Here is a 25,418-nt window from a genome sequence, read left to right as displayed (position 1 = left end):
CTAAATGCTAATTTTTTTGCAGTTACAAAATGTGCATTATTATTTTTTTTTGTAGGAGCATGTAAAGCATTGCAACAATGATCAGCAGACTGCAGGTGCACTGTCAGGCTCCTGCAGGCTGTCAGTGCATCTGCCTGCTCATACCTCGTATGGGCAGGCAGTTACACAATGACAGGAAAACTCATTGAACTACCTAAAGTGCTCACTAGTGCCCTGGTAGTTCATAGAGAACTACAAGCCATCAGCTGCAAAGGCTGTTGGTAGTTGTAGTAGAGTTGTAGTAGAGATCTGTGAATGAATGACGCAGCTGTGTGGGTGGAACCTTGCACAGCTGTGCTCTTTTCAAATCGTGACAGCGGGTGTGGGGAGAAGATCCTGGCCTGCTGTCACAGTGGGGGAGGGAGAGATCAGCAAGAGGCTGCAGGAGTGGGAACCTGTTACACGTTCCACCATAAACATGGGTGGAACGTGTAACATGTTCCCAAAGGTGAACTTATCCTTAAGTGCCTGGTCATACCGGTGTTATTTCAGGTGTGATTTGGGAATTAAAACGCACCTGAAATCGCATCTAATGAATGTGAAAGTCAGTATCTTAAAGTGTAGTTCCACCTAAAAAAAAAAAAATAAAAGTCAGCAGCTACAAAAACTGTAGCTGCTGACTTTTAAAATACAGCCACTTACCTGTCCCTCGGTCCAGCGGTGTCTTCACCACCGCTGGTTTCACTGGTTGTCTTCTCTCCCTGGCGCTGGCATCTTCAGTGTGAGCACCTGGCTGTGACAGCTTGTGGCTTCACAGCCGGGTGCCCACTGCACATGTGCGAGAAGCGCTGCACTTTGTGAATGGTCCCGTAGTCTTCTGGGACCTGTCACATGTCCCAGAAGACTACATGGAGGGAGGGAGAACAACTTCCACTTCCGATCTCGGAAGTTGGAATGGGTACCTGTCAAATTCGGGTAACTTTACCTATAAATGTTAGCATCCAGTTACTGCATTCTTCTCTCCATAAGACGCACCCCACCCCCCCAAAAAAATGGGGGGAAATTGCGCAATTTTAAATCGCAGCGTTATGACCGGTGACTTAAGGATGAGCTATTCCGCAAGAAAGCCATCAAAGATGACAGCCATGCCCAGGTGGCATAGGCATTCCCTGCCCCTCCCACTTATGCGTATCTCTGCGGCTGAGGGAGGACAATGCCTCCACCGCCTATCATTGGCTGTTGGCTTTGCAGATTCCGGGATCGCTCAGCTGGGTTGGGATTTGTCTAAACATGGCCGAGCTAATCATCTGCAGCCATAATGTCCCTGTGATTGTAGTCCAGCTCCAGAATTAAAGATCTCTACCTCTGCAGGGACCTGAGTTTGAAAGAAGAATCTGAGCATTGCATCTGCCACCAACTTACGGTGATTGCAATGCATTGCAGGCTTCAATGCATAAAATACGAATAAACACACTTTTCTTCTAGTTGCTCTATAGGTGCATTTACTATTTTTTGTTCATAAAAGGTGAATGGTGCCTTTAAAACCTTTTCTAGCACAGCTCTCTGCAGAGTCTTCCAGGTCCCTGCATGGGACGCCCCCGCGTGCCAATGGGAAGATCCGCTCCTTTTGGTTGACTGGCCTCTCCTCTAATCAGCGCCGCGATGGGCTCGGTCACGTGGTAGGCTGTGCTGTGAGCGCGTAGATGTGGCGCAGTCGGTGAAGAAGTTCTGAGGTGAGGAGGTCGGTCGGCGCTGTTTTGTGTGAATAGTGTGTAGGCACGAGGTCCGGTGTTGGAGGGACTCTGTAGCCGGGTTCGGTAGTGTTAGGCCTCTATAGAAACAGACGATAAATGTGGGTTTGGGGTGTCTTCAGTTGTGTGACTTCTGTTCATGAGGGTATGAATTGTTCCCTTACAGAAGGTAGAAACTAATATAAAGTGAACTTGTACAGTCAAAGATGTTTTTAAGCTCTTTGCTGTATGAATGGGCATTTTAAAGTGACCTCACCACCTGTCCCCACAGGGTTCCTTCACTCCAAGTTCCGCCTGTAACTCCTGGGTCACATATATGAGGGCCACATTTTGCGTGGACACGAGAGCCCATTCATTTGAATGGACTCCCGTGACACGCAGGGAAGAAGTCCCTGCACTTCTGATGAAAACTGCAGCCTGCACAGGAACCTCAGTTCCCAGTTTGGTTGCGTTTTCCAGTGCAGGTGGCGTGCCATTACAAATAATGGCACCCGCCCGCGAGTCCGCATTCCTCTGAGCGGGTGGTGCGGATGCGTGGATTTTCGTGTGGATCTGCAGCCGCGCCACCCACACATATATAAACCTAGCCTTAGGCAAGGTTCAAGCTATTGCTGCTTTGCGGGCCACGTATGGGCTGCCATGACAGCCCATTCATTTGAACGAGCTGCTGTGTCTGCGTTTTACGCAGGAAAAAGGTTCCTGCAGCATTATGAAAATGCAGCGGCTGGGAAAGAAATTTAGCTGTGCTTCCCACACCGCACTATTTTGTTAGATGTGTGGGGATCCCATTAAGAATGGCTGTTCATTTGTAACCACTTGCCCTCCAGAGGATTTACCCCCCCCCCCCCTTCCTGACCAGGCCATTTTTTTGCATTACGGTGCTGCATTACTTTTGACAGTTGCGTGGTCATGCAATGCCGCACCCAAATGAAATTTACGTACTTTTTTTTCCCCCCATGAATTGAGCTTTCTTTCGGTGGTATTTGATCGCCTGTGCACTTTTTTTGCGCTATAATTTTGTGGAAAAAATGTTTTTGACTTTTTGCTATTAACCACTTCAAGTCTGGACACTTACCCCCCCCCCTTCCTGTCCAGGCCAATTTTCAGCTTTCAGTGCTATCACACTTTGACAATTGCACAGTCATGCAACACTGTACCCATATAATTTTTTTTAGCATTTTTTGAGACAGATAACACTTTATTTTGGTGGTATGTATTCACCACTGGGATTTTTATTTTTTTGCTATATAAATGAAAAAGTTCCAAAATTTTGAAAAGTTTTTCTTATAAAATGTTGCAAATAATCTTTCTTCGTGAATCTTGGTCAAAATTTATTCAGTTATCTTTTTAGTAAAAACAGAAAAAAATTATAATTTTTCAATTTTTTTTTTTTTCTGCATACTGTCTTCCTAGCAGTACAGTGTTACCATAGTGACACTGTACTACGTGTGTGTGTTATGTAGATTATTATTTTTTTACACCCATAAAGGCTGTAAAAGCAATAATTTCTCCTCTCTGGCTGCATTCTTGCAGCCATTGAAACATACTGTGAGAGCTGTGATAAGTCACAGCTTGTCACATGGTACAAGGCTGTTGTGAATAGCCTTGTACCATGTGACCTCCTGTGATTATTTACAGATTTTACACATAGTAAGCTATGTCAGAAGTGACATCTTGCTTACTACTATTCATGTGATCACTGATTGGCCAGTCAGTGATCACATGATCGGGACCTCGCACAGAGGTCCCATACAACAATCGGTGTTCCACTGTTTGCAGAGGACACAGCGGGCACTGGATCACGGTGCTGCGCGCTCCCAGGGAGCGCTCACAAGCGGGGTGGGGAGGCCGTTTATAAACGGCCACCCGCCCCTGCACTGCTTCCGTCTGGCCGTTTATATACATGGGCCGGACAGGAAGCGGTTAAACATGTTCAGTAAAACGATTTAAAACAAATTGCGTCATAAATTTAGGCCAAAATGTACTCTGCTACGTCTTTGCTAAAAAAAAAAAAAAAAAATCCAAATACGTGTAATTGGTTTATGTGAAAGTTATAGCGTTTACAGATTGCGGTATAGATACTTGGATTTTTTTTCCCCCCCTACTAGTAATGGCGGCGATCAGCGACTTTTTGCGGGACCGCAGCAGGCATTCTGACACTGGGGGGAACTAACTTGGTGTCACTGACATTCCCAGTGACACCAATACAGTGATCAGTGCTAAAAAAACAGCACTGACACTGTACTAATCACACTGGGCAGGAAGGGGTTAAAGTGAAGGGCGATCAAAGGGTTAACTGTGTGTAGGGAGTGTTTTACTAGGGGGTGTGTGCTTCACTGTAAGAACACTGATCAGGATGTCTGTGCTCAGCACAGCCATCCCAAACTGTGTGCATGAGCTGACAGGGAGGAAGACCGCTTGTACAATCCTCTCCATCTGTGATTGTCAGTAATCACCAGCTGGGACCCGGTGATTGACATCCGCAGCCGTGAATGGCGGCGGGGGCAGGGCACGCGCCCCCACCCGGAAATGCGAAATCACGTATAAGTGATTTTGCGCACCTGTGCCATTGTGTAGCAGTATATCTGCTATACGGCGGTGGGTAAGCTGTTAAAGAGCAGTGCGTTTTGGCTGCGGGTGGTTGAGGATGCAGGAACAGGTGCAATTCCCTCACTCGCAACCACCCACAATAGTGTGAACCTAGCCATAAGTAAGGTTCACATCTGTGCAAGTTTGTGGCCCACATTTCCTGCAAAAAAAAATAGCTGCTTGCATTTTGTTCAAAATGCAGCTGCAGGGAAAACACATGGTGCTTCTGCAGCACATGATGTCCCTGCAGCTCTCACATCTGCAAATGCGCTGCATATTGAGATGCATGGAGGTGTCATTAAGAATGAATGGCAGCCCCATGCAGTGCGATGTGGTTTCCTACCCGTAAATTCAAAATCACTTATACGTAATTTTGGGCACCTGTGCCGCCGTGTAGCAGTATATCTGCTATACGGCGGTGAGAAAGCGGTTAAAAAAACACAAACATACAGTGCATTCATAAAGTATTCAGACCCCCTTCACTTTTTCAATTTTGTTGTGTTGCAGCCTGATACTACAGTTTAAATTATTTTTTTTTCTTATTAATCTACACTCCTTACCCCATAAGGACAATGAGAAACTAGAATTTTAAAAATGTTTGCAAATGTATGAAAAAGGAAAAACTGATATCACATTGGCATAAGTATTCAGACCCTTTGCAGCAATACTTGAAATTTAGCTCTGGTGCCTCCCATTTCTCTTGATCATTGCTGAGATGTTTCTGCATCTTGATTGGAGTCCACCTGTGGTGAATTAAATTAGCTGGACATGATATGAAAAGGCACACCTCTATAAAAGGCCTCACAGCTAACCATACTGTATCAGATCAAAAGCCATGAGGTCAAATAAAATGCCTGCAGAGCTAAAAGATAGGATTATTGCAAGGCACAGATCTGGGGAAGGCTACAAAATTATTTCTGCTTCACTGAAGGTTTCCAAGAGCACAGTGGCCTCCATAATTCTCAAATGGAAGAAGTTTGGAACAATCAGGACTCTTCCAAGAACTGGTCGACTGAGCAATCGGGAGAGAAGGGCTTTAGCAAGAGAGGTGACCAAGAACCTGATGGTCACTTTGACTGAGCTTCAGAGATCCCTTGTGCAGATGGGATGAAGTTCCAGAAGGACAACCATCACTGCAGCCCTCCACCAATCTGGGCGTTATGGCAGATTGGCTAGATGGAAGCCTCTCCTCAGTGCAAAATACATGAAAGCCCACATGGAGTTTTAAAAAAAAGGACTCGGAGACTCAGGAACAAGATTCTCTGGTCTGATGAAACCAAGATGAAACTGGCCTCAATTCTAAACGTTATGTCTGAAAGAAACCAGGCACTGCTCATCCATTGCCCAATACCATCCCAGAAGTAAAGCATGATGGTGGCAGCATCATACTGTTGGGGGTGTTTCACCAGCAGGGACTGGGGGACTGGTCACGGTTGAGTCAAAGCTGAATGGAGAAAAGCACAGAGATATATTTTCAATGAAAACCTTTTCCACAGTGCTCAGGAGCTCAGACTGGGCCAAAGGTTCACCTTTCAACATGACAACGAATCTAAGCACACAGCCAAGACAACACAGGGGTGGCTTAGGGACAACTCCTGTGAGTGTACTAGAGTGGCTCAGTTAGAGCCCTGACTTGAACCCTACTGAACAAATTTGGAGAGACCTGAAAACGGTTGTCCACCGACAGTTCCCATCCAAACTGACTGAGCTTGAGAGGATTTGCAAAGAAGAGGGTCTGAATTCTTTTCTTCAGTTTCTTCTTTTTAATAAATTCAGACATTTCTAAAATTCTGTTTGTACTTTGTCATTATGGGGTACTGAGAGTAGATTACATTGTTCAACAAATTTTTATTTTTTGCCAGTTTTGGAAACAAATGGATCCATTTCTTAATGAATTTCACATTCTGAGTTCAAATATAACAATGAAATTTGTCAATTGGCTCTAGTTTTTCTGTAAACTTAAAGTTTTCTACTATAGGCGTAATGACTACATAATGCACAATAATTATATAGATGTCTTTCCACAAATATAAAGCAAGTGATATTGACTACATAACAAAGCCTAAATGGCATAATATATTGCATAGGATTACCAAGAAAAATTATAGCCATAAGCTAAGTTGAAACATTTTAATGCTTAGGATTCTCACTAGTTTTGTCTTCAGTTTGTGTCGGTTTTGCTTCTCTTGGCTTTTCTCTTGTATTCGAGGAAAGGGCTATCTCTTACAACTGCGCGTGACTACACGCTTCAGGTTCTTCCTCACTTGACTCAACCACGAAGGATTCTGGTGCTTTAGGAATTGGTAGCCCCTCTCCATGAGGAACTGGACGTATTGCCGATGGAATATTTGGATAGTGCACAGATAACTTTTTCTTCTTATTTAGCCCTTTTACAATTGGAGGCACCATACAAAAGTAACAATTACTAACATGATCTGTTGGCTCTCTCCAAATCATTGGCAAAGTGAAAGGCATAGATGCCTTTTTTCCATTCAACCATTGCTCCAGTGCCGTCCCACAAGAATTGCAGCATATATGTGGTGCCCAGCTCTTGTCCTGGTCTCCTATCTTGCAGCCAAAATACAAGTTGTAGGCTTTCTTAATCATTCCTGTAATCCTCCTTTTTTGTGAGATAAAAGTTATTTCACCGCAGATATAGCAGAAATGATCTGCTTTATTCACACAAGTTCGAGGCATTACTGAGTAGCCTATATAAGCATAAAACAAAATGTAAAGACGCTGTCGAACTACAATCAGCTACAGATACTGCAGCTTTTATGCAGTGAAGTGATGCAATTAAAGGCTAATATTGCATCATCTCAGTATACATGCAATTTTCTATTGGTCACCAGTATCAATATGCAGCTGAAGTTGCATCATAATTTTGAATGGCTTACGTCATTAGATGGGTGAATATATCATGGAAACTAGAGCCAATCAACATTTTTTAGGGTCATTTTCGTTTTCAGCACCCCAAAATTATGTAAGATTAGCTAATTTTATGCCCAAAACTTTTTACCTGTTGAACAGTGTTAGTGAAAAAAAAATAAATTTAAACAACTGTAGTATCAGGCTGCAACATAACAAAATTGAAAAGTGAAGGGTTTCTGAATACATTAGGAATGCACTGTACATACTCACCTTGGTGGATGCAGCATTGGTTCCCTGCTGCCACTAAAACCAAGAACTGAGCGATCAAAGACTCCTGATCGTTCAGTTCTTAGGCTTCAGTGAGCAGTGACTATCAGTCACAGGCTCTCTTCTCTCCCACTGCAGCGCTCACTGGAGCTTCAGATTGTGGAGGGGGTTGGAGTGGCTAGCTCAGTGCACGCTGAGAGACTGAGCCAGTTGCTGGTCAGGCATTTGGATGGATCCTGACTGTAATGTACATGTAAGATTTGAGTAGCTGAGATGTGATCTGTAGAAATATGACAATGTAGATTTAGCTCATTCCATGTTAATAATAAGATGTGTTCAGAATTAAGTCAGAGACATATGGTCACCAATTAGCATCTGAAAGGGACAGAGCATCCTCTGGACTGGAGTTGACACCTGGATGCCAATAAGATTTGTCACCTTCTGGAAATCTGGAAGGAGAAGGCTAGAAGGAGACAGTTCGGCTTCAAGACACAGCGGGAGACCAGAGGTGGTTCCAATGTGTCTCTGGGAGTTTGACGTATATACACAGATCAAAAGAATATATTTAATCTCTCATAAAAGCTAAAATAGTTGCAGAGAGATGAAAATACTTCCTTCTGATTGGACACACTGTAGGCTACATCTGCATGTAAAACTGTATTTGTAGCCTATGTAGAATCCCAGAGAAATGCAGAAAACTGTTATATTGCACCTGATTGCAACAGATGAACAGTGATTTGGTACTGTCGCGATCGGATTGAGGCGCTGGTGTTGGAAATTCAATCCCTGACTTGGTGATTCAAACCGTTCCTGGTCCAATCGACTTTGGGCATTTCAGGACCCAGAACGTCCTGTGGGCTGGTACAGGAACCCCCCCCCCCCCCCCCCCCCGAGTCGATTGGCCAAGGGCTAATGTCCAGCTACGTCCATATTCCCATAAATTCAGGACCTGAGATATGGATGTTGTGATTCGTATGGAGCCAGTTCTATTGACTGACGGATTGCGGACTTTCTCTGACTTGCTCCAGTCGCAGTATAACTCTTGGTAAAAGTGGAGTGGAGTCTCCCTCTAGTGGTGGCCAGAGGTAGTGCGGGCTGTGAAAGTATATCACAGCTGGTTATATATATATATATATATATATATATATATATATATATATATATATATATATATATTCAGGTTAAGTCCCCCTTATTCCCTCTTACCCCAAGTCAAAGCCGCACATGCGCCCCTCGGTTAGCTAGTTGCTGTGAGCGTGTGGATTGGATCCGTGACACTGACATTAAAGTTGGGATCCCTCCAGAGCCTGGACCAGCTGAGTGACATCAGCCATTAGTGGGCTTTAGCCTGTTGTCGGCTGAATCTGGGTCACAGGAGTGCAGAACTAAGTGCACTTCTGTGACACACAGGAGAAGTAGGCGGAAAGAGCTTTAGACCTACTTCTTCCTTAAAGTGTTGCTAAACCCAATACCCTGCATTCACTATATCTGGTCTCCCACAGTACACACAACATGGAAATGCAATTATTTTAGTAAATATAAATTGCTAAATACCTTTTCTCATCAGCAGTACATAGCAGTCTTGTGACTTCTATCAGTGTCCAGCTGAGCACGGGTTAAAGCTTGTAGGAGGAATTTTTATTCTGCTTTGACTGTCCAATGAGGCTGCATAACTCCTGACTCTGGACAGTGCTGATCTGGCTCTGTGCTAATCACATGCACAGTCGCAAGGAATAAAAAAACACTAGCCATACACCCTTAAATGAGCATGTGCAGAGTAACTCCTAGAGCTCTGTACTATCAGCAGATGGATTGGGGATAGTAGAAGCTGAGAATAGGAGAATACAGGACCACACACTTTTTACACAATATGGAGGATTAACCCCTTAGAATCCAAAGTGAGTATAACAAGCATACTTTACTGCATATACAGACTGATTTTACTGTTGTGGGTTTAGTAACACTAACTCTGAACTGGTAACCTGTAAAGACTTTTTTAAAGTGTTGCTTATGGAAAATTTAATATATGCTAGTTTGTCACCATTTCACAGGCATGCATATTTTTAAAGCATGACATGTTGGGTATTTTATTTACTTGGTTTAATATCTTTTTGATAAACCCAGGGTTTGACAAATTTACTTTGAATCTAGGCGCTAAAAAAGTTAGGAGCCAGTTTTTTTTTTCTTTTCTTTTTACAAACAGCTTATTGCTATCACAATGGATGTTTACATTCCTTGTGATGGCAATGAAACCGATTGAATATAATTTAAAGGGACAGTGTAAAAATAATCTAATAAAGAAATTTAAAGAGCCCTCCTCCCCCCATGCTCACGTGCAAAAAGTGAATGCATACGTAGGTTGTTCATGCATATGTGAACGGTGTTTTCATCACATATGTGGGGTATTGTTGCATACGTTGTAGTGAGAGCAAAAATTCTGGCACTGTAGTATGACACCGTTCTACGGGTGTGCACAATCTTATATTGTGTTTGCACTAAAGTTCATTCAATTGTATTTTTTCTAAAATATTGAAACACCACTGGTCAAATACTGTGTGACAGAAAAAGACAAAACCCATCGTTTTATTCCCTAGGATCTCTGCTAAAAAATACATGTTTTGGGGTTCTAAATAATTTTGGCTTTTGCATAAAGGAAAAAAAATGGCAGAATTGGCCCAGTAGGAAAGTAGTTAAATGCCACCAAAAGAAAGCTCTATCGGTGCCAAATGATAAAAAATTAATTTGGGTACAGCGTTGCATGCCTAAGTAATTTTCATTCAAAGTGTGCTAAAAGCTGAAAATTGACCTGGACTGGAAAGAGGTGCAAGTGTCTGGACTTGAGGTGGTTAAGGGTGGGTCGTCTCCCAGAAAGACACTACAACAATATTAAAACTTATCAATTTTTATTCCATGAATGTTACATTAAAAATTAGGACAATACCCCCCCCTTTTTTTTTTTTTTCTCTTCTTTCCATTACCACAAATGACACGTTTGTGCCAAGAAAAATACAGACATATTAATCTGGAATAAGGGGGGTTATGTTGAAGAAAACAAAATATAAGCAATGGCGCTATATAAATCCTGTATAATAATAAGCAAGGTATATCCTAGATTGTAAGCTCCAAGGAGCAGGGCCCTCCTATCCCTCCTTGTATTGAACTGTATTGTTGCTGTATTGTCTCCCGTTATATTGTAAAGCGCTAAGCAAACTGTTGGTGCTATATAAATCCTGTATAATAATAATAATATTACAGAGAAACATACTGGAGTATGCTTGTAGATTGTGCATTGGCAAAGAAGAAAAAAGTGAATTGTTTCAAGTCCAATCTATATGGGACTAATAAAGATACAAAATTGATAATGGAATCAAATATTCACAACATGTTGTGACTTTCCAGTCGCATCTCAAATATGTTTAAGGCAGCCATGCCCTCAGTGAGGCAGGCATCCCAGGGGATTCAACATGACATGCTCTTTCAAGAAAAGGGGAATAAGGAATTGGCCTCATAAATTACCTGTGGTATAATGCCTGCCAACACGTGCCAAACACTAGCGTGGTCCGAGCGGCTCAAAATGCGCCTCCACCTTCTTATAAAGTAATCCATCTACTCTGCCTCCAGAATCGTGTTCCCAATTTGCAGGACCAGTATGGCCGCTGCATTGTTTCCAGTATGGTGCTGTAGATACCCAGATGCCGCGTCCAAAACAAACATGACTCAGCACATACACAGACACTTCCGCTTCCTAGCCATAAAATGGTCAGCAAAGGACACCAAAGCCCAATGGACATGCGTTGGGGGAGAATGCGTATGTCCAGTGCAGTGGGACCTGAGAGGCATCCTCCCCAAGATACCCCAATCCTTCAGGGGGACAGATGCATCTGCTCATGTGCATCCCTTGTGATAGCAATAAAGTTTAATAAAAAAAAAAAAGTGTGTGCTCCCACACAAATGTGAATGGTCATCACACCACACGTGAGAAATCTGCATGGAGGAGTGAGAACAGTAATTCTAGCACCAGATCTCCTCTAAACTGGCACCCTGTAAAGGCTTTTAAAATGTCACCTATGGAGATTTTTAATGTGCCATAGTTTGTCATTCCACGGGAGCGTGACTCGGCAAAACGTCATCTTTTGTATTTTGCCCAAAAAGTGGGTAATGTGGTTTTTTTGGCACTGAAATTCATTTTTTTGTTTTTATTATAATTTGCATTTAATAAACCCCTGTGCAGATATTGTGTGACATAAAAACATATTCTTCAAGGCCTCTGCTTATAATTCTTTATTTTCTAGTAAAAACACAGGCAGATTTTTACATCTATTGGAGAAATGTCAGAAGTGGCCTGGTCTGGAAGTGGTTAAAGGACCGACACGGAGTCAAAAAGGGCAGTAGTTTCATGAAAAGTTAAGATTTACATATAATTGCAGTTACTATATCTGAATTTGCTTATCATTCTGATGTTTAACCGAAGTAAAGTTCTGCCCAGTACATTTTTCATCATATGCTCAGATTGAATAAATCAGAGTCTCGTGAAAGTCTACACCTTATATCTGAATATGTCACAACCAGCTTTTTTGCATTTCCAGTAGTTCTAAGGGAGGATGATTTTTTATTTTTTTTTAATTTTAACATTGTCGAAACCCTCACATATATACCCAGTGAAATGAACGGCATTAGGTGATACATAGAGGTGCAACAAATCTTGCTATGTAAGACATATCTGTTTACCTGCAGTCTTCTCTTCTCTACATCTTATCAAAGTGCTGAATTTTAAAGCTTGTCTGAAAGTACAGAAAAAAAAGACGCAGAGCTGAAGTTACTCTGCAGAGCTCAGTTAGGAGAGATCTGAGAGCTGATTGGAGGGAAGAGACGCATTCTCTTCCACACAGCTTGCAGAAACAGAGCTGAGGCTGTCAATCTGCTGGAGGTCCTTCCCTGTCATCATTTTTCTCTTGGTGTCAGGAAAACTTGTCAGAAGTGTCTCAATCTGATAGCAGAGGAGTGAAGCAGCAGAAAGAAATAACATAGTGCTCTTAATTTAGACAAGTATGTGCTATAGAGGGAAATGCTGTGCTCATATTTCATGACTGAAATGTACAACCACTTTTATGCATTTCCTGCATTAAAGTTAAAAAAAAGTTTCAGTAATTGTTTTTCCCCTTCACCTCCCAATATACTTATCCTGTCTTGATCCAGCACTATGTCCATCTGCATTGTTCCTCCCTAGCATCAGTCCTCAGCATTACCCCTATACATCAGAATCCCTCCTTACATTACCGTGCAGTGGAGTCCCCCCTTACATCAGACCCTGGCAGAATACATCCTTATGTCAGAGTTCAGCGCAGTGCCCCCTTAGTCAGAGTTCGGCTGCTAACTGGACATTAAATGGTTAAGTGCGTGAAGCTCCTGGAAGAACAGAGGGGGAGGGATATAGATGGGGAGAGAAGGGGGAAATGGGGAAGGCTTAGTGGTGGTGTTGAGATCACTCACCCCGGGCTGCTCTCTGCAGGCTCAGACATAATCTCATACATTCTCAGTCATACATTCGGATGGATCTTTAAATTGTCCACCCACATATCCCCTTCCTCAAGCAATCACCAGTGTGACAGACACAGAGGAGAGGGGCAGGAAGGGGTGCAGAAGTTTGATACCTCTCTCTTCTCCTCTCCCGTCAGTGTGGGGAGAGAGGGAGGAAGGGCTTGGGGGAGTGTGCTGGCTGGACAAATATGAAGCTTAGTGGCGCCGCTGCAAAGCCAGATAAGCAGAAAGGATCACCCCACCAGCATGGGAATGAAGGGGGGAGCGGACACCAGCCCCGGGATTCCAGCTCGTATGTGTGGAATGACTGACGCATTTCGCTCCGCCCATCAGGGCTTGGCCAGAGGTGCCTCTGTGACCAAGCCCTGATGGGCGGGGCAAAACGTGTCATAGGCGTGGCTAGCGCGGTGCTGAGGCCACTCCACACATAACAGGCTGGATTCCAGGGGGGCTGACTGGTTTTGAGCGGTGTCTGCTCCCCATTATCTCGTCCCTGGCTGGACAAGTGTTACACTCAGCTTGCGCAGCTGAAGCCAGTCTGCCCCTGTGTTTACCGACAGCTTTTTCAAGTAAACCCTGCTGTTTACTTGCAGCAGGGCTAAATGTAAGAACAAACAACCTGCCCAGTACTACGTGTCCTGGGTGTCAGACGATATGATTTGCACATCCCTGATAGATACCACTAAACATTGGGGAGTTAAAATACATTTTAAACAGAACTGCATGTAAAGAAAAATAAACCGTAAGTACAGCTTTTCGTATTGTTAGCTTTTAGCATTGCCCAAAAAGTATTGGGCTACAATTTTGGGAAGTGCTTCATAGGTTACCTACCTGGCCAGTGAAATGTGTTGTGTAATGAAACGTGTATTGGTATCAAGTTTATTACTAGAGCAAACCAGTTCTTTTGGCTGGACAAATATTCGTGTCTTTTCTGTTATCTTGTCACTGCAAAATCCAGAATTCATAGCAACATGAGGCTTGATAAATGATGTTTTTGCTTTTCAGAATGGACCCTACCCGACACCCATTCAGAGGCTCCCCCTTTCATATGTCTTTTGGGGTGAGGCCACCAGCCCCTGAGAATGAGCGAGCACTTGGAAGAGCAGATTCCCTGTCAAGAGGTCGTGCTTCTGATGGAGCTGCTACTATACCTCGCCCTGACACTCTGCTTAGGGTAAAGTCACACAGTTTTACAGGACTAATTTAAGAATTAAAAAACATTAGCAGACCTACATTTTTTTGCTGTTTTCAGTTCTTTTTAACAATTAATGCCTACCCACAGTAATTTTACTGCAGGTGGGTAGCATGTGCAGGCACAGTATGCCTGTTCCGTTTTTAGTAGCACGATATGCGCACCACCTGTGACTGCTGTGACCGGTGCGCACAGAGGATCACTGTTACCAGTAACCAGTTATCATGTAAACACTGTGATTGGTCATAGCGACCATTCATGAACAGCTTGCTTATAAACACAGTGAAAAGTGCAGTGCTACAATGTTGGGTAAAAACACAACATAAATTGAATATAAAATTAAGAGTCCAATAATCTTCATTAAAGTGCTTCCATCCTTCTGCAACCGCCAAGTGCTCCAAAACAAAGTGCAAGATTCCACCACCAGGTGTCTACTCACCTCCAGCAGTGTGACCTCACATAGTATTATGTTTGGTTTAACCGCCCTTTTGGTCCTAAATCGGACACTGAAGATCAACTTGATGGATTTCAACAGTGGTTCACACCTTGTTCGCAATACAACTCCCAGCATCACATCACCTCATAAACAAAAGACTCCACATAGTGCGTAAACTTTAAAACATTTTAATATCCAAATATTGTACAAAATGCGCACTCACATGTATAAGGTGCCTAACTGCACCAAGTATAATAAACCTCTGATATAAATTGCTCCGCAGTCTGGAAATCTGTGCCATGAGGAGTCAGCAGTGATGGGGCTTAAGCAGTGTGTCACCCGATATTACTATATGCAGATAAATATACACCGCAGGTTCCGTAATGCTCATAGACTCTGTGGCTTTCTCAATCACGTCCCCTTGAGAAAGTCACGTGACGAAACGCATCAGTGAGGAGCTTTGGATGACGTCACAACATAATACAGAGCCGGTGAGTATTACGGCAATAGTGGTGTATACTGATCTGTACACGGTAATACAGGAGGACATGCTGCAACACAGAGCTGGTGAGCATTACGGCACCTGTGGTGTATATTGATCTGCATATGGTAATATCGGATGACACACTGCTGTTTGTTATTTTTACTAGTAATGGCGGCGTTCTGCGATTTATAGCGGGACTGCTGCGGACATTCTGACACTTGGGGGGGAACTGACTTGGTGTCACTGACATCCCCAGTGACACCAATACAGTGATCAGTGTTTAAAAAAAAAAAAAAAAAAAAAAAAAAAAAAAGCACTGACACTGTACTAATGGCACTGGTCAGGAAGGGGTTAACATGAGGGGCATTCAAAGGGTTAACTGTGTGCGTTTTACTAGGGGGCGGTGTCAGTGTGCTTCACTGTAATTGTAATCACAGTGCCCTGAATGGCTGTGCTGTGTACAGCCATCTAAAGCAGTGTGCCCAAGCTGACAGGGAGGAGAACTGTTAGTAAACAAAACAGTCGTCCTCCCCATCGCAGATCTTTGGAAATCACTGGGCGCCGGCGAGTAATTACCGTCTGGGACCCGGTGATTGACAGCTGTGGGCTCGAACGGCGGCCCCTACCTCGAAATGCAAAATCACATGTGTATACGTGATTTTTGGGCACCTGTGCCGCCCTGTAGCAGTATTTCTGCTATAGGGCAGACAGGAAGCAGTTAATGAACAGCTTGCTTACTGTCGTGATCTGTGATTGGTCCACAGCAGTCACATGGCACTTGGCTGCCTGCATCACGTAATTAGCTGTAGTCAATCACAGATCTCAATCAAAAGCAAGTTGTTCATGAATGAACCCATTCATGAAAACTAAAACTATTCCTAATACAGTGATCTTCACTTTAGCAAAAAAACTAATTCCTTGACCAGCCCCCCCAAAGTAGCATAGTGACACTGAGCTACTCTGACAGGGTGGGAGAGAAAAAAAGTAAAAAAAAATGTTAAATATTTTTTTCTTTAAATAAAAAATTATTTTAACTTTTTTTTTTTCTTGTATACAGTCTTCAGTCAGTATAATTGATCAATGCAGCACCAGCCATATTATGACGCTGTACTGCACTGGTGACATTATGTAAAAAAACCAAAATGTTCAATTTCTTAATTTTAAAAAAAGTTGTGACAAAAAAATTACAACTTCATAAAACTCACCATGCCTCTTACTAAATACCTTGGGCTTTCTATCTTACAAAAAGGGGTAATTTGGGGGATATTTGTACTGTCAGGGCATTTTAGGGCCTCAAGAAATGAAAAGTGCAGCGCTATCATGAATATAAATATGGCAATATATTCAAGTTTATAAAGTAATAAGTGCACAATGTATAAATAAAGTGCTATTCGTGCAATAAGTGAATTCAATCAATAAATGTCCATAATATTCAATTTCAATAAAATAAATAAAATGGATTCAACAGGAGTCTTTCTTTAATTTACGATATAATCCTGTGACCAAAGTGCAATAGTGCATGTGTCTTTAAAAGTAATCCACCACTTCTAATTGGTGTGCACTCACCAGAACTTTGATGTATACAGGCATTGGTTACAATCTGTCACATCTGGGTGCAGGGGTAGTAGGACAGTTTAAGGGTTAATCCAGCATTCTCAGAGTACCGTTGGTGAGTGTCTTTTTAAATCTGGGGAAGATTGCTCAACCTCAGGAGCTGAAAGTTTCTCATAGTGTAGTATTTATTAGTTAAAAGGTAAGTATACATAAGTAAAGGTAATCCACGTGGAAGATAAAATAGGTACCAAAATGGCCGTTGCTCCTTGCCCAGGAGACGTCAGCAATGTGGCTCCCTCCAACGTGTTTCGTGAGACAGCACGTCCTCAGGTGTACGCCCATTCGATTTATTTATACATTGTGCACTTATTACGTGAATATATTGCCATATTTATGATAGCACTGCAATTTTCAAATATATTTATCATAGTTTGTAGACACAATGTTCCCACAAACCAATTAATATACACTTACTGGATTTTTTTTTTATTAAAGACCTGTAGCAGAACACATTTTGGCCTAAATTTATGAAGAAATTTAATTTTTTTCTTTATTGGATATGTTTTATAACCGTAGGAAATACAGATTTTTTTTTTTTTCTCAAAATTGTTGGTCTTTCTTTGTTTATATAATAGAAAAAGCCAGAGGTGATCAAATACCACCAAAAGAAAGCTCTATTTGCGTGAAAAAAAAGTTTCATTTGGGGTACAGTGTTGCAGAACTGCGCAATTGCCAGTTTAAGTAACAGTGGCGAATAGCAAAAAATGGCCTGGTCATGAATGAGTAAAACCTTCGGGAGCTCAAGTGGCTAATGTACATCCTTATCTGCTGTCAGAGAGCAGAATGTTAAAAGCAGAACTAAACTTTCCTATCCTCTAGTCAAGAAGGTGCCATTTTAGCGTCTGTTTCCATGGTGCTGCACATTTGGTCAGTTTGATGGCTTGACAGCTTGGTTGAGAGCAGAAGACGCTGTGACAATTTTGGGAAACCGTTAAATGTTTGTGTTTCGTTACAATTTAAGCAGATGCAGAGCTGTTCAAGTAGATATAGAATGTAGTAGCAAGTCAGAGCAGTTTGAGGGCCAGTAGACAGTTTTTTAGGCCTCATTCACACAAGTGCTTGTACCTACCTGAGGAGGGTTGTGTTTAGACGCCCGTAGGATGTCAGGTGTTTTGTGCTTCTGCATGTTGCCAGCCTGTCAAAATCAGTGGCGTGCTGAGAGATGCGTCAGTTTTACTTATGTTCTTCATGCATGTGCCAGTATTTACATCTGTAGAACAATAATCTGTGTCCAGACCAGCTCAATCATTTTACTATAAATGCAAACTGGCATGTGTGTGAAAATCCATACAGCTGCATTTTCTGTGTGTAATTTTTGACAGACTGGAAATTTGTCATTCCCTGGGCACAGAAATACAACCCTTTGCATGGAATTATGGGTCTATGAACCTGTGTGAATGAAGCTTAGGGTCCATGCACACATGGCTTAAAAAACAAAAACACTGCTTCTAATGACTCACTCCAGCAGACCCTTTCCCACCCTTGGAAACAAAAGAAATGTTAACGAGCAACTCACACCTAATTATCTCAACACATACTGCTGTCTCTGCTTCTACTATGTGTATTTCTCTGAAACAGTCTAAAATAGATAATAAATTACCACTTTTCAGTGCATTCTGGGCATTTAGAAGGTTCTCCTGTGCTTATCTTTAAAAAACGCTTTTAAACGCAGACGCGCATAAACGTGTTATGCAAACGCGGCTAAACAGACTTTTTTTTTTTTTTTTTTTACCTGCGTTTTCCGGCAGTCAGTTTCCATCATTCAGAAACGTTCCATGTACATGGGGCCTTAGAGGAGACCTGCCAGTTTTCAGTTTTATGCAGTAGGAAGATATGGAAAGGAAAAAGGAAGAGAGAGAATGTCAGTAGGGGGGAAAGAAGGGGGGAGGAGACAAGTGAAGAAGAGTTGTATTAAAAAAAAAAAAGTGGGTGGGGACTCACTACAAAGAAAGCCTTATCCTCCTCTGAGTATGTAAACCTATTTCATATGGTCCCTGGTTTTTGAGTAAACTTTGTTGTTTTTGTTGCAAGGAAAGTATCAGGTCCTCAAACAGGTTCAGTTCCTCTACTTTATTAAGCCAAAGTCCAATGGACAGTAGCTGGGTGCTGTTGCAGGTGAGAGGTATACATGGCTTAGCGGCATTCAGAAGATGGCAGAGAATTGATTTCTCATATGTTTTAGCTGGTATTTTAGTAGCATGGAGGAGGAAAAAAAGCTGGGTTGTCTGGGATTGAAAAATCAGTGAATTTCTGTGTAATTCTCTGGACCTCTTTCTAGAAATCTGAGCGTTTAGGACATGACCAAAAAATTGTGGAGCGGTGTACCTCGTTCCTCTGGCATCGCCAGCATTGGTCAGATGTATGTAAAATAGTCGCTGTATAATACCGCCTAGAGAGGATCTTATGGTTAGTTTCCTCTATTCTAGTGCAGATTGAAGATTTTAAGGTAAATGTAAGTATGTTAGTCCATTGCGTGGCCATAAACGCTATGCCTAGGTCTAACTCCCATTTATCAAGAAAGCGTTATTGATAATCATCTGGCGGAGTGATCGACAAGGTGTACATTTTCGAAAGAGCATAAGGAAGAGGTCCCTGGTGCGAACAATATTCCTTTTAGAGGGGTTATTGGGCGGTCAAACTGACAAGGGTGTGTCGAAGAGTTCAAGAAGTGATTTAGTTGCACTGCATTCCAGAAGTCAAAAAAAACGGAAGGGACCTGAAGAGAGGTCTGAAATCTGCCCTGAGCGAACAGTGAGCAAATCGGTCCTTTCCGAAAGCTTGGAAACAAAGGGGGCTCCAGTGTAGACAGGATGCCTTAAAGCGCTTAAAACCGATATGGATCGTTGCAATTATCGGGGTGTGGTTTAAGGTGAGTGGGCAGTGCTCCTTAGCACCAAGGGGTGCCATGTAGCTGAATGTTGCTTTGGGCTTGTTCAACCCATGTCCAAAGTTTGGTGTCCCTGTTGTGACACCAGTCTATCAGTCTGCTCAGGTGGCCTCTGGTGCTAAGTAATACTTAAGAGTGTCTGGTAGGGCAAGACATCCATGTTGTTTAGGGACAGTCGACATGTGGGAGTTTAGTGTTTTGCCTGTAAAAGCAGCTGATATCATTTGTCCATGTACATTGGGTAGTCTAGAGGCGTTTTATAAGCTCAGCGTTTAGAGGCAGAAAAAAATCCCTCTGTTTTGCATTTCTAAGTGTTTCCTTTTCTTGCACAAAAAAAAGAAAAGCTGAACACTAGCACAGAAAACACTCAAAATTAGTGTTTTTTTTTAAGCCAGTGTGCACGGACCGTTAGCCTGGGTTCACACTGATGCGGTCCGGAATTTGTAGTGTTTTCTGTGCGAATTCCGCACCACATCAGAATCTCACCCCGTTCATGCGAACCGCTGCGGGTGTGTATGTTAACAGCACCCCGGAATCGGTCCGCAAAACATGGTGTGATGTGCAGAATTGGGTCGCATAGGTGTGAATACCCATGCGATCCGATTCTAGTGTGGACCCTTTTTTGGTGCGGTGCGATTTGACCTATACATAATGTATGGCTCAAATCGCACTGCACACAATTCGCATGTGATTTGCACAGGAATGCGGTGCAGTTCCTGTGCGAATCACATGCGATGTACCCCACCGCATGAGTGTGAACCTAGCCTGAAAGTGAAACTGTCTCTGCAGGACAAACAAACTGGTTCACTTCAAAGTTGCACTTCTTAGCAGATTTCTACTAACTTTGCCTAATCAAAGGACATGCTTACTTTAAAGTGATTCTGTCACAAAAGAGTGTGTGTGTGTGTGTGTGTGTGTGTATATATACACTATATTGCCAAATGTATTGGGACGTTTGCCTTTACACGTACATGAACTTTAATGTCATCCCAGTCTTAGTCCGTAGGGTTCAATATTGAGTTGGCCCACCCTTTGCAGCTATAACAGCTTCAAATGGGAAGGCTGTCTACAAGGTTTAGGAGTGTGTCTATGGGAATGTTTGACCATTCTTCCAGAAGTGCATTTGTGAGGTCAGGTACTGATATCGGTCGAGAAGGCCTGGCTCGCAGTCTCCGCTCTAATTCATCCCAAAGGTGTTCTATCTGGTTGAGGTCAGGACTCTGTGCAGGCCAGTCAAGTTCCTCCACCCCAAACTTGCTCATCCATGTCTTTTTGAACCTTGCTTTGTGCACTGGTGCGCAGTCATGTTGGAACAGGAAGAGAACATCCTCAAACTTTTCCCACAAAGTTGGGAGCATGAAATTGTCTAAAATGTCTTTGCTGACGCCTTAGAAGTTCCCTTCACTGGAACTAAAAGGTCAAGCCCAACTTCTGAAAAATAATCCCCCCTCCACCAAACTTTACACTTGACACAGTACAGTCAGGCTAGTACTGTTCTCTTGGAAATCACCAAACCCAGACACGTCCATGGGATTTCCAGACAGAATCCTGATTCGTCACTTCAGAGAACACCTGTCCACTGCTCTAGAGTTCAGTGGTGGCATGCTTTACACCACTGCATCCTACACTTTTTATTGCACTTGATGATGTAAGGCTTGGATGCAGCTGCTCGGCCATGGAAACCCATTCCATGAAGCTCTCTATGTACTGTTGTGCTAATCTGAAGGCCATGCAAAGTTTATATGTCTTTAGTTGTTGAACTGTGCAGACAGTTGGCGCCTTCTGTGCACTGTGCAATTCAGCATGCACTGACCTAGCTCTGCCATTTTACATGGCCTACCACTTTGTGGCTGAGTTGCTGTTGTTTCCAGTCGCTTCCACTTTGTTATAATACCAACAGTTGATCGTGGAATATTTTTGTAGCAAGGAAATTGCACGGATGGACTTGTTGCACAGGTAGCAACCCATCACGATACCACGCTTGAATTCACTGAGCTGCTGAGAGTGACCCATTCTTTCACAAATGTTTGTAGAAGCAGTCTACATGCCTAGGTGCTTGATTTTATACTTATGAGTAAGCGTGCCCCTGAAGACGTGCATGTGCACAAAACTCATTGGGTGGAGCCTTACGTTGAGTGCTGCTGGAGCTTGGAGTGGTGGCCATTTTGGTATGCTTTTATGCATTTAACTCTTTGCTGTATCCACGTGGATTGCTTTTAACTATTTACAATAAATACTACACTATATTGCCATACCTTCGGCTCCTGAGCTTTTCCCCCTAGGAGGATCCTTTGCTTTTTTCCATAGCCCTGACTCTGGAGAAGTCCGGTCCCTATTTATGGCTTCCCGAGACCCCCCCCCCATAAGGATGAGCATTACTGCTATTATACAAGTAGCGTTCTGGTGAGTGCATATCCATATATGGTGGTGGATTCCTATGTTGGATCATGAGCACTCTTGAGCATCCCAGCTGGTATTGCTGCACCTTGTAGTTCCATGAACACTGGGCATTGCTGTGACCTGTAGTGCCACAGACTATGTATAATCACCATTATTGCTAAATAAGCACGCATATACAACTTGGCACTTCTGTGGCCTGCAGTGCCACGGACTATCCATTATTTATATTCAGAATTTTAGAGTTTTATTTATTTATTTTTTTATGATTTTATGATTCTATGTGATCTGGGATGTTTTATTTGATTTTTTTCACTGGAATATTGTATGAACTCTTCTATTCACATAAGCACATTATGATTGCATTTGCCACTTATGATCTAGCACTGCACTTACATTTGAATTGCTTGGTTTTATACACTTGTGGCCATGGAGGTGATTGGAACACGTGAATCCATTGATTTGGAGGGGTTTTCCAATACTTCTGGCAATAAAGTGTATATAGTATTTCATACACCTGGAAGTGTAAAATGTTTGCACTGACCGGGGACCAGAGAAGTGGTGGCTCTTAAAGTGTAACTAAAGGCAAATTCTATTTTGGTTAGGGTAAGGGACAGTTATAACCCCCAGCTGTTTTTTTCCCATCTGTGCCCCATTGGGGAGATTTCCATTCACTTCCTGCTCCATAGCCACCACAGGAAGTGAAAGAAAATCCTTGAGGGAATCCTGATGTGTCACCAGTACTTGGTGTTCTGATGTCAACCCAAAATTTGGGATTTTCTTTTACTTTTGATGACAACAGTAAATGGGACTAATAGAGTAAATCTCCCTAGGGCAGCCTTTCTCAACCTTTTCAACACAGAGGAACCCCTTAAATAACTTTTCTGGTCTGAGGGAACCCCTGCAAAAAATTACTATGTCTAAAACTCATGATACATTAGTGTGATGGTCGGTGGGAAAAATGCACCTTACCCTTGTGTCATTGGGAAGAATTACCCCCTTACTGTTAGCTAAAAAGATCATTGGTATCAGTAGAAATGTATCTGAGAGTCAGAAATTTCTCATTGCTCGAGAAACTCTGGTTGAGAAACCCTTCCCTAGGGCTTGATTTACACCTATACTTTTTTCAGTGCGTTTTCATTTTTGCAGAAATGCACTACAGTCCATTATTGTAGTTTCTCATGGATCACATTCACATGTCTGCATTTTTCACCAGTACATTTTTTTGGAAAAGGTCAGGGACTTTTTTTCCCACAGCAGGCTGCGTTCTTGGTTCCATAGACTTCAATGGAAATGCAGCAGTAATGCATAAAAAAGGCAGTGCTTTTTATGCGTTTCTGCTCTGTTTTTGCTGGTTTCTTCCTCAACACAAAGGATGCCTCCCAAAAACGTAAACGCATCAATAACATTAAAAATACATAAAAAAATGCAGATCTCACTGGGAAAATGCATCAGCCACAACCTGCATAGGTGTGAACCAGGCCTAAGGCTCTGTTCACACTAGTGCTATTTAAGATATGACATGACAATGGAAATTTCACTGTTTTCAATAGTGCCTGTTCACATCACTGCAACACTCAGTATGGCGCAAGTTTTGAAAAAGTTCCTTTACTACTTTTTCTATTCCAGCGTGATTTTAGACTTCTAGAATATGTAAACTAAATCCACGTTTCACTACATAATCACACTGAAAATCGGACCAAGATGAGATTGAAGCAGTGTAAACCTAGCCTTACAGAGACACAGAAAGCAATAAAAGCTGGCAGGTGTTCTAATCTCTCTCCACATTATGCAGAACTAAGAAAAAAAAATTGCCTATAGTTACACTTTAAATACACAAAAGTTTTTTTTTTTTTTTTTTTTTTTTTTTTTTTTTTACTGGTGTGCTGTTTGCAGCCATTATCCTATAGTCACTTGAACATCCAGCTGCCCAGCTCACATTACAAGGCATTCTCAGCCGAAATTGTGTAAAGCAGAGTGGAGTTGTCAGTCGAGGATCTGATCTACTCACTGACACCTTTGGGTGGATCAGATCCGCAACTGACTTTTCCAATACACTTTGCATAGCCTAAGGAGAGGGAAAGCTGAGGGACTCTCTGTACTGTAGAACTCCCAACAGTAACCAGAAACCGGCGCTCAAATCTCTCTTGCTGCACTCAAAATGGAATATTGCACTTGCTGAGGTGTCGCCCTTGATAGATTGGGGAATCTTGATACTAGCAGAAAAAAAACAAAACAGGGCACACTCTCCTCGTGCATTATTGCAAAAACCATAAATTACAATAGATATTGCTCTGCGGAACAGAGTTCGACTCCCGAAACGTGTTAGCACTTTATCCAAGGACGCATGCTGTCCGTGATTGGCACCTTTTGACTTCTTGTCTCTGTTTTTATGACCTTTTTATAGCCCGTGAGTATGTTTTTGCATCGTTCTAATAAATTTATGGTTTTTGTGTTAATGCACGAGGAGAGTGCGCCCTATTTTGTTTTTTTTTTTTCTGCTAAGCTTTATGTAGACACGACTTACATTGAAGGAGAGGCACATGCGCAGTGTGGTGGCAATGGTGCACAGGCTCTGTGAGCCTGCAGATTGTTGCCACACACTATTGGTGACTACTAGATGCACCAGTGACTTATTTAAGCTAAACAAAGGGCACTGATTGACACTTTAATGGCAGGATTACCAGGGTAAAATAAATGAAAAGAAAAAAAAGAAAGTGTGAAAAAATGTAATGCTGCTTCCACACATGTAGACCTGTCAGCTGCAATATTAATGTTTGTCCTTGGGTTTAGATATGCCCTAAGTGCCACAGACTGGTTACTGAGGATATACAGAGGGTCATGTTTTTCAACTTACTGTTTAAGACTTATCTAATAATGTTTGCTCTAGTGACAATGCAACTGTTTTTTTTTTTTTTTTTTTTTTTTTTTTAGGGCCCACAGGATACTAGGAATGTGCTACCTTCCCTATTTCGTGGATTAGGCCTAGAAACACAGGCAGCTGGTGTCCTTGGCAGAGGGGATCCCTTAATGGGTGAGTTATCTTTGTAGTAGCTGGAATCTTTTTATATCATGTTGATCATACAAATGTAACTTTCTGGAACCATTTTCAAAGGGAAATACAGAAAGAGCAGGAAGGGAAAACTGGAGAACTGGAAGATATGTGCAATGCTGCCTCAACATATCCTCAGTCTACCCAAAAGGTGATCCCTAGCACCACGCCGGCATGCTCTTGCAGGAGCTGAATCTGACACAGTAGAGTCTAGCAGCAAAACGATGACAGCTGAGAGGCAGGCTTTCCTAGGACTGAGGTCACATGTTGAATGGTGGGAAGGGGGTGTGGTAATGAAATTCAGAGCATCTGCCTGCTTTACAAGCTTACCCGTTTGAAATGACTGTGTTTATCCCCTTCC

General features: G+C 42.4%; 1 protein-coding gene across 1 annotated transcript in view; it reads left to right on the top strand.

The window, feature by feature from the left end:
* Positions 1-1,684: 1,684 nt before the first annotated feature.
* The window catches only part of PIWIL2 (piwi like RNA-mediated gene silencing 2), a 502,914-nt gene continuing 479,180 nt past the window's right edge, over positions 1,685-25,418 (top strand). The window contains exons 1-2 of the mRNA XM_089658746.1: positions 1,685-1,712; positions 14,001-14,174. Coding sequence (XP_089514872.1) covers positions 14,002-14,174 — 173 coding nt within the window. The 5' untranslated portion in view covers positions 1,685-1,712; position 14,001. The remainder of the gene's footprint in view (positions 1,713-14,000; positions 14,175-25,418) is intronic.

The sequence above is a fragment of the Staurois parvus genome, unplaced genomic scaffold (assembly GCF_062004578.1).
Source record: "Staurois parvus isolate SC_StPar_1 unplaced genomic scaffold, SC_StPar_1.0 ptg001090l, whole genome shotgun sequence".
Taxonomy (NCBI): Eukaryota; Metazoa; Chordata; class Amphibia; order Anura; family Ranidae; genus Staurois; species Staurois parvus.
This window is presented reverse-complemented; position numbering and strand designations above follow the sequence as displayed.